The 14,508-nt window shown below is 37.7% G+C and overlaps 1 protein-coding gene across 1 annotated transcript in view; it reads right to left on the reverse strand.

The window, feature by feature from the left end:
* The window catches only part of SV2C (synaptic vesicle glycoprotein 2C), a gene marked incomplete at both ends in the record, with an annotated part of 76,247 nt that extends 62,671 nt beyond the window's left edge, over window positions 1-13,576 (reverse strand). The window contains one exon of the mRNA XM_082301807.1: window positions 12,993-13,576. Within this exon, the coding sequence (XP_082157933.1) occupies window positions 12,993-13,576 (584 nt within the window). The remainder of the gene's footprint in view (window positions 1-12,992) is intronic.
* Window positions 13,577-14,508: the final 932 nt, after the last annotated feature.

Genomic DNA, 14,508 nt, shown 5'->3' on the forward strand with positions numbered 1-14,508 from the left:
AGAAAGGAAAAGTGAGAACTGTTCTGTCCTCTCCATTAAATAAAGAAAACAAAACAAAAACAACAACCCAACAAAAAACTCCCTGAACCACTTCTTTTTTTCCCCCAGGAAAGCAACTTGCATGTATTTCCAAGTCAGGAATCTACTCCAGTGTGGATCAACCCTGAGGGAAATCACAAAGACGAAAACTCATTGCTGGAAAGGTTTGATCAAAACTTTGCTAGTCCTATAATAGGAATACTGTCCATCAATGGGTCCACAACAACCATTCACACAAATTTCATTCAGTTATTAATGGGGGGATTTTTTGTTTGTTTCCTCTAGCATCCTCATATTATATTTATGTGCCTAATTTTGGTTTGTTTGCTGTACCTCAATTGTGAGATTTACAACCTGCAGTGCTTCTGGCATAAGGCTCAGTTTAATTCCATCATGAAAAAATTGGCATTTTGCTGCCGTGTTTCCTCTCCTTGGGCTAATGAGACTAATTCTGGTTTATATATTTAGTGCAGACCAAGGCGATGTAGCTCTAGACCTTTACATTATTGGTTCATTTTGAAAAACATCGTATTTTCTTGCTCTACGTTTCTGTATGCTGTTAACTTTCCTTACAGTTCTAGTGACATTCACCTTACAATATATCTAAAATTTACACCACCAGGAGTGCTGATACTTTTCTTTACTGATGAAATAATACTCAGTTTCAGAGTATTACTTCATTAGTAACATACATTCTTGTGTACTCAGATATTATTTTAAATGAAATACTTTAATAACAAAAGGAATAACTGCTTCTGCTTGTCCTCATATCCAAATTAGATAAATTAATAAATTAATAGAAGAAGGTCAGTAGCTGCAGAGATTGTGACACGTAATGGATTACTTGCTAGGATGAGGAATTTTCTTCACAGCTGCATTTGCTGATAAGGCAGCAGTACATTGTCATCATCACTTCTGCTTTTAAAATGTTATCATGTCAATAACTTAAGTCTTTAAAAAAAGTGTTATCTTCTACCAGATGCTAGCATAATTTTTATTTATTCCATGACAGATTTATCAGAATAAAAAATTGATCAGAGTTATTCCATTTCTTCATTGGATTAATTTATAAATTAGATACTGACTGTCATTATTTCAGGAAACAGCAGCACACTGCTATTTCATACAGCTATTACTTGGTTAGATAAATCAACGATTCATTATAGAAAAAAAGACTAAAGCACTATTTCCTTTCTACTTTCAACGCAAATGGTCAATCAGCATTCAAATTTAACAACATGGAAATGTAAAAAACAACCAATACATGGTATTTTGCTTCCCATATAAACAATATTTTACAAGCTAGTAGCTACTAATATGCAATATACAGAGCACAGACATTAACATAAGATCGGGTAATCCCAGGTGATGACGTGAAGCTGTTGACAGATTCCCTAGGTGCTATCATTGGACATACTATTTTCACATTATCTTTTCCTTTGATCCAACAATTCCCTCTGGCACTAGCAAGAAAATCCTAACAGACATGCTTTGGATAAAACACACCTAGTTAAGCTGTCTTAGCCCCCCTAATTCCTGTTTTATCCCACTGCAACTGTGGAGGTTCCTCTGGATTTTTTCTGCTCTCTGATTTAGATGCTAAATTCAATGCACTCTTTGTCCATCTCTGAATTGACCCTGTCATGGTAGAAATTGCTGTGACTTTGCAATTTGAAATGCACTTCCATGGCAATCCTGGGAATCAGAATGATTATAAATGCTGCATATGTTTGAACAGTGCATAGCACTGTGCAATGAGCTAGGATTAATTAAATTTCAAAGCCAAAAGATATATTTCACTAAAGCTTTAAATTGCCCATGCAGTCATCTACATTAATCATCTCATTTCATATCAAAACTGTTCATTTTGGCCACATTTTTTATTGCCTGAATATTAATTTCTTATTCAACTAGTCCTGCTTCTGACTCTAAACAGAGCACAGCCCATGAATATCACTAACTGTTAATTAGTGTTGAATAAAACAAAAATCCCAATGTATAAAAATCTAAATTAATAACAGATGCATCCAACTCTGCAAATCAAAACTCATGATACTAAGAACTAATTAACAAAACTACAATCTCGGTGGTTTCTGTTCAATATTTAAGCTAACCATTGGTTGTCCTTCCAGTGTTTAATCAGCTATTAAGTGTCTTTTCTGTAAGTATATCCCAGTGCAGAAGTAAACTTCTTTCCTTGTAAATGGGAGAAAATAGCTTCTTTTTATTTTATTTCATCCATACAGTGGCTGTTACCATCATTGTTCCAATGAACTGGAAGGGTGGAGGAAGAAAAATTACACTAGGAAAACAAAACAGAAAAGAAACCTGAAACAAAATTAAAGAAAAAAACCCTAAAACCAAACCTTTTGCTTTGAGAAACAGACATTGAATTAGGCTGAACTTGTTTAGAAACAGCTTACCAAAATTAATAAACCTCTGAAACTCTCACATTTCCCGGTGTCTGAGAAGATACCTGGTCTACCTCACCTAGCACAGAGCAGCATGAGAGTGAGAAAGGAAACTTCCATCCCACATCTTCTTTCTGCTTTCCAGTTTAGAGTCAATGAAACAGATTAAATCATCCAATGGCAGAATTATGAATAACGGATCAGAATAATCTTCCATGTGCTGCCAATACACCTGCAGGTGCTGGTGAAGCTAAACAGGCTTTTAAATTATGTATTTACAATAGTACCAGGAGGCACTGTTATAATGTCTAAATGGAAATTTTTTTAGATGACTGCATCTATCAGTTTATGATCTCCATTTAACAAGACTTGCTAGTGGCAGCTTCAGAACCAACCTTGAAAATTGCCCTGAATTCTAACGGATTAGGAAAATACTTGTTCTCTGTGAAAATGAGCAGGTCTGACAAATGCCAGACAAAAACAATATGCAGCACAAGAGAGTCACACACCACATGGGTTATATTCATCCATACTCCTCAAATTCATGTAAGACTCTCCACTTCTCGCCAGTATAAAGCACATAATTTCTGTCCCGACAGACTGATATGAAGAAATTTGCAAATGGCCACCTTTGCCTATCATTGAAAATGCAGACCTTTTTTAATGCTGTGGATGTAAAGCCAGTTTCACTTTACACCATTTTCTTAATTTTTCTACTTTACAGTACTCTCCCAATTTTCTACAATCCCCTCAAAAAGTTACATAGAAACACTTTTCTGCCTTTTAAACAGGTTTCTGTGAGTCTTTGAAAACATTTTGTCCACTACATGTTGATCCTGAGTAAAGTTTACTTGTTAAGAAAAGTTAGGATAACTTGACATATGTAATGTGTCACCAAAACCTCTTGGTATTTTTTTCCTTCACCTGGAGCAGACTGGCCGATGCTGTTTAAATATGTCATAGGTTTAGCAGAGCCAGGGAACAATATTTTCCCTTTGGCAGTATGGAAGTGCCCATCTAGCAGTGTGAGTAGTAAGCAGAGTTGCTCTGAGTGTAAAATCTAAGATTCCCTAGTAAAAAAAATAAAATATGCACAGAACTTCCCTAAGTTACCCATAGTTCTGCTCACATAATAAATCTGTGAGTAACTCCTCCCCAACTCCTGTGGCCCGTTAATAGCATGTGAAACTACGAAATCTTACATTTATATTGTTTCCTTATATCAAGACTTCTGATTCTGTATAGGGCTGACAAAGCATTGAAAAATGAATAAGAATAAATGCAATCAAGAAACTTTATTATTAATGTCAGTAAATCGCGGTATCCTGGACAGATTTTTAACTGCCATTATAGCTTACCATTATATTCATGCAAATAACAAGTAATTGCATGAAGAGAAGATTTTTAAAAACATACACATGCCATATTCATGTATCTGTTCTGCAGTGACTCTGTATTATTCCCTTGTGTAAGTATTTATAGTATAATATTGTATAACCCCCACTTTGGTGCTGCATCAGCTATGAAAGTAGTGATATTCCATACCTTTGAAACAATCATAAACTGATACTTCAAACAAGTGAAACAAGTGTGTACAGTGAGAATTGATGTGCCCATCACTAGGAAAGAATTATATCTGCAGTAAAATGCAGCCAGAGCAGATTAAAAAATTATTTGTGTTCCTTTCTTTTCAGCACTGACACTCCCTTAAACAAGTCAAAGGTCTGGAATAAGAAGTTATTTCAAACTGTTTCTACAATAACACACAATTTTCTTTCAATTCTTCAAAATACTGATAGTGTAAGATAAAAAGACAAGTCAAACTTTGACAGCCTCTAAAGTCTTGATGGACTAAATTCAAGGATTACATGTATAGGAAGATATTTACTCAGCTGTGACAACAAGCCATTTGATTATGTTTGTTCCATGTCTTAATGAAGTTCATTAACACTTTCTCTGTGAAAATATTTCTTCTTCTTGACAAGGAACTCATGCATTCTCTCTTTAATTTCATAGCTCAGCATTTGATGCAAGATGCAATATTCAAAGATTCACAAAAAAATGTGAAAGCTTGCAGATTATAACTAAACTCTGCCACAGAATTAACCAGAGACTTGGAAGAGATTGCACCGTCATATTTTAAATGTTCAGTTTGGCTAAAAATCTCTGTTTGACAAATTGATTTAAGAAGCGATGTATTGTCAACCAGGGACCCCATGGCAGTTGAGAGAGAGAGGAAAAAGTGGAAGCGACAGCCAAATTAAATGTGTGAAATCAACATGGCCCTCAGGCTTTTCCTTTGGGAAGCAATTCCTTTTTTTGGCCACTTTTGTAAGACTATAAATTAATTTGACATAAATGGTAAAATTACTGATCTGTGATGGGATAGGCAGACCCAGAAAATAACCTGTCATGAGCAAAAAAGCAGCCCAGAGATATTAGATTATTTTAGACAAAATCAATCTCTGAGACAGAGATTTGAAGATTACTACAAGCAGTAATGATTTAACTTTAATCCTCTGTGCAAATAAATGGTATAAGAGGCTGGAGAGTAGCCCTTGGAGAGGGATATGGGAGTTGAACGTGAGACAGCAGTGCCCTGGCAGCCAGGAGGGCCACCTGTGTCCTGGGGGCATCAGGCACAGCATCATCAGCCAGGCAAAGGAGGGGATTGTCCTGCTCTGCTCTGCTCTGGGGTGGCCTCACCTCCAGTGCTGGGGGCAGTTCTGGGTGGCACAACAAAGAAAAGACATTAAACTATTGGAGAGTGCTCAAAAGAGGGCAATGAATATGATAAAGGGCCTTGACGGGAAGCTGTATGAGCAGCAGCTGGGGTAATTTGGTCTGTTCAGCCTGAAGGAGTCTGAGGGAAGACTTCATTTCAGTTACAGCTTCCTTGTAAGGGGAAGTGGAGGGGCAGGCACTGATCTCCTCTCTGCTGACAAGGGACAGGACCTGAGGAAGTGGCATGAAGCTGTGCCAGGGAGGTTTAGGTTGGATATCAGGAAAATGTTCCTTCCTCATGGGCTGGTTGGGCACTGGAACAGGCTCCCCAGGGAAGTGGTCACAGCACTAGCCTGACATAGCTCAAGAAGTGTTTGGACAATGCTCTCAGGTACATGGTGTGATTCTTGGGGCTGTCCTGAGCAGGACGATAGGTTGGACTCAATGATTCTTATAGGTCCTTGCAGTAAAGCCGCATGCAGAAACAACCTGAAAAGGAAAAACATTTGAAATGGGTCTGTTCACCATCTTAATACTGGCTTCAATAAGGTGGCTTGGAAACAACATTGTACTCAGAAAAGGAGGGCAGCTATGACCCACCTTAGACAGTGGCTTACAATGGGAGCATGCACCAGCACAGAGGACTGAGTACACTGTAATTTATTAATAGTTCAAATCTGTGCTCCCAGTTCCTGTCTCGTGACAGGTCCACGATGTTCCACGTGATACAGGTTTAGTCCTGTTCATAACAGACAGAATCATGTTGCATGTTCCCTCCACTGTCCCTTTTTTCCCCCTCAGAAAAGAAAACCAGACATGACTACCATTTTCACTGGTCTGTATATTGTAACAACTTAGAAATTTTAAGGATCTGTCTCTTAATGTTTCTCCTTCAAATAACTGTGTTTGGAAGGCAAGCAGTAGGAGGACTTTAATAATGTCATTGCAAGGGAACTGAACTGTACCAAAGGTGAACAGTATGCATGATGGCATTTGTATTTCTGGCATCTCCTTCTGAAGAAGTAGTACATTAATCCTACAGACCAATTTTCACCTTGCTCTGGAATATTTAGAAGGCATTTCAGTGACTGCAACTCTATTTCTAAATATTTCTATTGCTGCTAAAGATTTATTACTACTATTAACTGTAAGTGCAACAGACTCACTGTTATTTCAGTGGGATTCCTCACAAGCAAGGGTCTGATATGCCTCCCGTAAGTACTCTTTACCTGGCTGCTTTTCTTGTGAATATATGCCAGATCATATATAAGTACCTAACTTTTTTGATATCTGTGCTCTCTTGAATAAAATGTATACCTTGGCCGAGTGTCCACAGTAAAAAATTAGATATAAATCTCTTTTCCTATCCCTGAAGTATAAAATAATTTAAGCAAAAACTTCAACATGCTCTCCATAATAAAGAAAAAATACTTTCCCCCAGAATTTTCAAGTGTTCAACAGTACATCTACTAGCTCAACACAACAGTAAAAGATAGAGTAACAGAGCCCGGGTTTCCTTTATTTTATATCACTTGTGATGTATTTTGTCATAACAAATGCAGTACCATACTAATAACTGGAACATAACCAGAAGACAATCATCTTCTCCCACTGTATTTTATGCAGGAACATGCAATAAATCTCATCCATCTCTAATTACCTGTACTAATATTCAACAAAAAAAGACAACAATGCTATACACAGATAACTACTTATGGCAGCAGAAGGCATTTTACTCACTGTGGTGTAAGGACAGTTTTGTGACAATCTATTAAAATGCAAACCTTTTAACCAGTAAATAATCCCACCAGGCATGTAGATGCATCAATATTTAAAAAACTCTCCTGTCAAACTCAGGTCCTGCAGCCCTTTATTCACCAACATTTTGTCACATGCTTCCAGGTTTCTGCCAGATCTCAGGAGGAGAACAAATAACTCAAGCTAAATGATTTTGCTGGAATTAATTTAGATACTAGTCTGTGTTTGAAAGAGCAAGCCTATGTACAATCCATGAGTTCTAACCCGCCTTTCCTTTAAAAGCTTACTGAAGTGTAACAGCTGGAGAATGTGTTTTAGTCATAGGTAGGTGGAAGTGTCATACATTTGCCGATAACTATTTTTTCATTTATGAAATCAGAAAATTTTTGGTCGGGAGGGGCTTTTGAAGAGCTTTTGTCTGACCTCTGCTAAAAGCAGGGTTACCTTCAAAGCAAGATTACTTTGCTTCAGGCCTTCAGTCAACTTTTGAAAATCTCCCAAATATACCACAGTTTCACTATGCAACATCTCCCAGTGGTTGACCACCTCACTCTCAACTTTCCTCATTTACCAGATGATCCTTGATTGCAACTTCTAACCTCTTGTGTTCCTCTGAGAAAAATTTTAATCCACCTTCACTGTAGCTTCTCTCAATTTTGTTGCCAAATAGTAAAGAGAGATTCACCTCTTAGACCCCTTTCCTCCACACTAAACAAGATCAGATCCTTTTGGTTCTTCTTGTATTCTGTGTATTCCACTCCTCTTGTCACATTACTAGTCCTCTACTAAATTTGCCTGAATTTGTTAATCTCTTTTCAGGTGGCTCCACAACAAGACAATATGTGGGCTCACTGTGTTGAGAATGGAAAATAATCACTCCTCTCTGCTTACTGGTCACATTTGCCAATGCAGCTGCAAGGCAGTGCTTCCCCGTGTCAACTTGCTTCCTACTAAAAGCCACGCATCCTTCTGCAGAGCTGTTTGCTACCCAGCATTTCAGTGACTAGCCTGTACCAGTGATTTGAGTTGTTCTGTCCCAAGTAAAGGACTTGTATTTGTCATCAATGCAAGGAGGGTGTTTGGTGAATATAAAGTTGTTGAAAATGATCATTATAAAACCAGAATCAAATTAAGTAGCAAGGATCTGGCAAGCCAGTGCTTCCGTAAACTAAGAAGTGGAAATATTCAGTGTTCATTTGGTATTCTTAGCAGAGCTTTTAAGCACATTGCACCAGCTACCAAACCTCAGGAGGGCACTTCTTCTTGTGTAAAGAGAAAGAACTGTCTGGATTAGAATTACGCTGGTTATGTTTGGTACAATTTAAAACAGATTAGGCATGGGAAGCACTGTTATCAGAACAGCTAATGTGCAAGTTAGTAATCAGTGCAGAATTGGTAGGCTGAGAACTTCTTCCACCCGAAAGACTTAGTTATGCCTATGATACTTTTCTTTCTACAAATACTACACAAAATTTTATTATTAAATCCAGAAATAACAGAAAGAACCTGTATATCAAGGTATTATTTGACACTAAATGTGGGGTTTCAGAAAATAATTTAGTTTTCAAGGTAAGCTGTTTGTTGTTATTCATATTCACAAAACTTGCATTATCAGTCCAGTGATTTGCCACAATACTTGCAGTTTTTAGATGGAAGAAACTGTTTGTATGACTGACTCATCAGCTAAGAATGTCTTTTACATATAAAAATTATTTCTAGTGTATTGTCTATGAACCTGTATCAAAGCCTTGATTAACACATAGGTTAGTGCAATGGTAAGACAGAACAGAGTAGAAGACTATTCACCCTCAAGAAATCATTTGGTCTTAACTTCGTACAGAGGATCATATAGGGATTCCAAACAGACCAGGGCGACTATTAGAAATCACTGAGGAACAATTGGCCCCCGTAAAGGATGGCAATCAGTGAATAAGAGTGCTTAATCAGTTTTCAGGTTTTGTTGGTACACATGCAAAAGATAAAAATAAAATGTTTAAAGTTAATCACTAATCCTGAGATGTTTAGACAATTTTTTCTAGTATTGAGGCGGATGGGCCTCTGAGCAACCTGATCTAGTTGAAGACATCGCTGTTCATTGTAGGGGGTTGGATTGCATGATGTTTAAAAGGTCCCTTCCAACTCAAACTATTCTATGATTCTGTGATAAAGTACAAAAAAAGGATGGAGGTGTCTGAAAAATGTGCCAACTGATGCTGTGAAGAATGGCCTCATGGACCAGCTGAGAAGGAGTCAGCCAGTATGTACTGCTAACAGTGGTGACAGCAGTGCAGCTGACAAGGGTCCTACACAAGGGTGAGCACTTACAGGTCCCATGGGAGAACCAGTGACAGGACAGTCAGGAGTGGCGTGGAATTCTGAACAGATAGAGCTGGGAAAGACTAGCTTTTCCTAGCTTAGGAAAAACAATGTTTCAGTATTTCAGATACAGAGATGCTGAGGAAAGAAAAGGCCGTACTATAAACTTTACAGGAAAAAAAACCCAAACCAATTAAACTTAAGAACAATCTGAATGCAAAGACAGAGAAAAAATAGGAAGAAAAGTATACCCAAATCACAGCCCAGAAAATTAACTTAAAATCAGTCTGTTTCTGATGGGTAAAACCAAAGAGAGAAGATGCATGCAGGAAAAGAGTTAAAACAGCATCTCTAGACCTGAGCCTACAACCTATCTCATGAGGATACAGCCTTGCCTCATCAGTGTCAGAACCCAAGAAGTCACTGTGAATCCACTTACATGCAGGAGCTGGCAAGTACAGCCAAGTCATGTATACAGCAGGGACACCTTTCTCTCATGATTAGTGATATGTCACTATAATCTTGGAGAATTTAAGCTATTCAACTTCCCTTTTCTTAAGAAAATCACTTACTTGAGATGAAAAAATGTTTTATTATTTAATTCAAAAGACAACTTGAAACTAGTTCATGACATCATCACACTCGTTATATGACTTTATGGGCTCTGAAATGTTGCTGGTGATCAATAAAGTGATCTCAAGCTCATTCAAGGGTCAATAGGGAAGGATTTTGGGAAATTGTCTTTGTGAAAGTGAATTTAAAAAAAAAATAAAAAATGCAACAGGGAGACTCAATGAATATCATCACATGTTTTTAATTAGCTCATGTTCCCTAGTAAATGATCATGGCATGATGTATGAGAAATCAGTTTTACAACCAAATCAATGAATACTTTTTCAAAGACAAAATAAGATGTTCTTAGCATGTGTCTTAACAGTCTAGAAAATTGCCTGAATAATAAATATTGTGTATGTGTACTAATTTTACCTTATAACTCTTAGCATTAGTCCTATGACTTTAATATTCTAACAACATTAGAACCTTCTGGATTATGGGATTCTAATAATGAAAAAACGAATTATGCCAGTCTGGAAGACCCCAGTTAGGATGTACTTATAAAGTGAAATCACAAGCACAAAATAATTGAAATGCACAGCTGTGAGGGCCCAGTTACGACAACATAAAAATGCTTTCAGTAAGCATTCACTGCTACAATTAATATTTTGTAGTACTGGAATTAAGGTTATGCTCTCTGCAAGCAGTATACCTACTTTGTTTATAAGCAATATGTACATTGGTATACTGATGACTTGCAGCTTATGATCTATTTCTAGTAGCAATGAGTAAGAAATATTTTTTTTGGTGAAATTATTGGTAAAACAGTCACGTGTTGCGATGCCTTCAATACACACTGGGAAAGAAATTGCTTATCTCTGTTCTTTCGTGCTTTTGTCTGTTAATCTTTTAGTACATAATTATTTGTTTGTTAATACCACAACACAGAGGCTAGTTTTATATTATTGCAAAAGGAAGATACAATTTCTATATTTTAGGCATGAGAATACATTAGTAGCACAGCTGAATTTTCCAGGGCTGTTACCTTAATTTTGTCAACAAGCATCATTTATACACAACACACACATTCATACTTGTAACTATGAGGTATTTAACAGCTTCTGTACTGAATTTTAGCTAAATATTTACGGAGTTATTCCAATACATCTCAAGGCAATATCATAAGAACTCCAGTGACAGAGAAATCCTCAACCTTATTGACATGGGTCAGAGGCCAGGAGCCGGATATGAATACTCATGGCCCCTACTGCAATGGGGACAATACTCCCCGCTCCCAGTTCCAGACACCTCCATGATCCTTAATGCAGTTGTTTAAGTAGAATACTATTTGTAGAAAATACAATGCAATATGAATTAATTGCAGAGGGATTTGGTGGTTACCCTTATGTTTTATTGTCCTGGAGGACACAGACAACTTTGAGTGCTCCATTTGTCAAGAAATGTGCATGTGGTAAAACAAACAGGTTTATCAAAAATTAAAAACTAGGGTTGAGATAAGTAATTTTTGTTCCAGCAATGTAAAAAATTAGAAAAATTAGAAAAAAATATAAAAATTGAGGTGTAGATTTTAAAGATGTCCTCAAAATCATGTTAAAAAAACCAAGTTGGGAATTCACGACTTTTCAAAGATGCATTGTATGTTATTATCTGCACTGACTCATTGACATTTATCTAGTGATACAGGTTTGCATTGGTTTTGCTTCTCATCTTTCTTTAAGAAGTAGACCTGAAAGCTCACAGGTCCAAGCATGATACATACAATGTTGGCGTTTTGTGTAAACAAGCAGTACAAAACAGATTCTTTGCATTCGGCATCTTTAACCATAAAAACTTTAATAATGTATTTCCCTCCATTTTAAGTTTAATCACTGCACTGTATATATATAGGCAGAGTACTTCTTACAAGAAATGATCAAATGGCAAGGAATGACTCAAAGGACACAGTCATCCGGGAATTCCTCACCTGTTTCCACTCATGATCCTGTCACCTGGAGGGAGGCTTAGAGATATAACTGGGGGAGACTGCAGTCCACTGTACTGAAACCCAGAGAGCCGAACTGCTGGTATCAGTATGTCAGGAAACTGAGCTAAGCTAAAATGAGATCTGTTGCAACAGAACCATGTGCTGCGAAGATGCAGGGTACAAGCAGAACATCTGCTACAAAACACAGGCTTCTAAATATCTCATATGGAGTCCTCCTTTTCTGTAATAGTCTCCAGGCCCAAGTCATTATCTGCAAACATACATTCCATTTCCTACTCTGTTACAATTGCCCAGGCTTCTACCTCCCCTCTTCCTTGGGGAACCATTTCTATACCTTTTCTTCACAGCCCTGCCCCATGAGAGCCTTGTTTTTCCTGCTGTGCCCAGGCATGTCCAGGGAAGACAAGCATAGACCTGATTGCAGAACTGCTGCTGCTCTCACTAAGCCACACAAGGCTGGCTCAGACTGCCTGTTTCCCATACCATAGGAGGGAACAGGCAAGGGGGTGAGACATGGCCCATCCCCATCAACAGAATGGACACACAAAGCACACCCCAGGCTCTTGTTCATTCTTTTGTCTCCCTGACGCTAAGTAAACATTATTTTCTTTGGATGCTAGAGAGCAGTCATTGGTATAAAAAGACTAAAAAAGAGTGAAAGGTTATATTATACAGCATTTTCACTGGAAATTTTTGCATTTTCCAGATTGAATTTCATATCACCATTGGAAAGGCTCACATGCAATGTGAAAGTGTTGCTGGACAGTTGTATCATCTGCTCTTTATTACACCTATATAATTTCAGCAGGACTCCAGTTCTCCATTTGTGGGCTGGTTTTGTGGTTTTGCTTTGTTTTTAGATTAGTTTGTCTGGACATCTACTCTTGTATATGAGAACAAAATTTGTCCCTCTCCTCTTAAGTTTTACTGTGGAGTCTTTCTCTTTAGTGATTTATTTACCGACTAAGAAAACAGTCACCTAAAAAATAAAATTACAGTATACATTAAATTCTTTACTAATGTTAATCAATGTTAATTAACATTACTATTAAAGCAATTTGTGGATTTCTTGTGTCTATTCAAGACGGACATATTTTTATATAAGCTTCTATGTTGACAAATACACATTTAGGCTTATTGTAAGCAAATATCTTAATAGCAAAAAGACAGAACGAAGACTTTACTTACCAAGCCATCCTGATCCAGAATTGGGTATACACATATCTGTTTCAGCACTGGGCAACACAAATCCAACTACAAACACTTCAACCCCATCAGCCATTAGGGCCATTCCCAACACAAAGAACAGGGCCCACTGGAAACGACCATGGCCACATTCTTGTATTATCAATTCATATTGCTGTGCTAGCTCTTCTTCATCAGCTTTCCTCTCAGTTTCCAGTTCATGACGATCCTTGTATTCATCACGCATAGACTGACCTAAGGCCACCATGTCATGTTTACCCTGCCCCATGCTGGGGATTCCCTGATATTCCCCTTCATATATTTCATCATCTTCATCATGTCCTTCTGTTGCTTCACTTGATCCTTCATCATCATTAGCTTCTACACCATAATTTCCTCCTTGGCCATAGTAATCATCGTCATCTTCCTCATCCTGGAATCGATTGTAGGACCTCTGCGTGTAGCCATCCTGGGCTTTGTCAACTGCTTTATTCACTTTCTTCACTGCTTGCCTCTTCACCTCTTTAGCAATATCTTTGGCCCCTTTCACTAGCGAAGTCCTATCTTTGTATGTGTCCTCCATCCTGTATCAAAGAAGGACTGCTGTTAAGCTGCAAATGCACCTGCCAAATATTGTTTGGAATGTCTATTGCGTGTTGGATATCAGTGGAAAAAGCCCAGGTACAAGTGAAATTGTAATATTCAACCTGCAAAATATAAGAGAAAATAAGTTTATACTTCACTATTTTTAGATGTCTCTTCACACTGATACAGAATCATCCCAATCTTTAATTAAGCACTGGACATCAGAACACAGGGATTTGAATATAAAAACCTGTATTTTCTTCAGAGATACAAATATCACAGGTTACAAGGAAAATATGCTGAAGATAAATTTATTATCTCTTTCAGTTTTCAGAATTCAATTTTTTACTCTCTAGTCTCAGATACCAGGTTTTATTCTGAAAGAAACCAAGTAACTCCATGTATCGTACATCATATTGACTGTGTCCGCAGTGTCCGTTCCCATTTGAACTCCCTGTTTTGTAAGAAAGGGCTACACATACTAACTTTTCTCTCAATGAGTTACCATGAAATATCTCTCCAGCCTGCTACTTAACACAAATCCTGCAGGAAGTTAATATTCCTCCAACCTGTATGAGTGTCTCGAAGCTGACTGAATTTGGCCAATGCATTCACAGTACATTCACACTGAGTCTTAGCAATACGAAATCCCACCCTAAAAAATTCAGTGCAGGGAGCTGTGTGCATGGAAGTGGTGGGACTTCCACACTCTGGAGATTCCCAATACCAAAGTCATGGACAGACACATTTCTTTCTTTGCTATCTGTACTGACAGTAGCAGAATGGAGCAACTGTATATTATCAGCTAATGCATGTCAGGGTGTGTTAGTTCCCTAATGATAGCTCCCTAGCATGAGTTCCCACTAATCAAACTGCATGTAGGCACCAAGACATTTCACCCAGTCCTCCTCCCTGCTCCCCTGCTGTATC

The sequence above is a fragment of the Coloeus monedula genome (genome assembly GCF_965178545.1).
Source record: "Coloeus monedula genome assembly, chromosome: Z".
In the NCBI taxonomy this organism is placed as follows: Eukaryota; Metazoa; Chordata; class Aves; order Passeriformes; family Corvidae; genus Coloeus; species Coloeus monedula.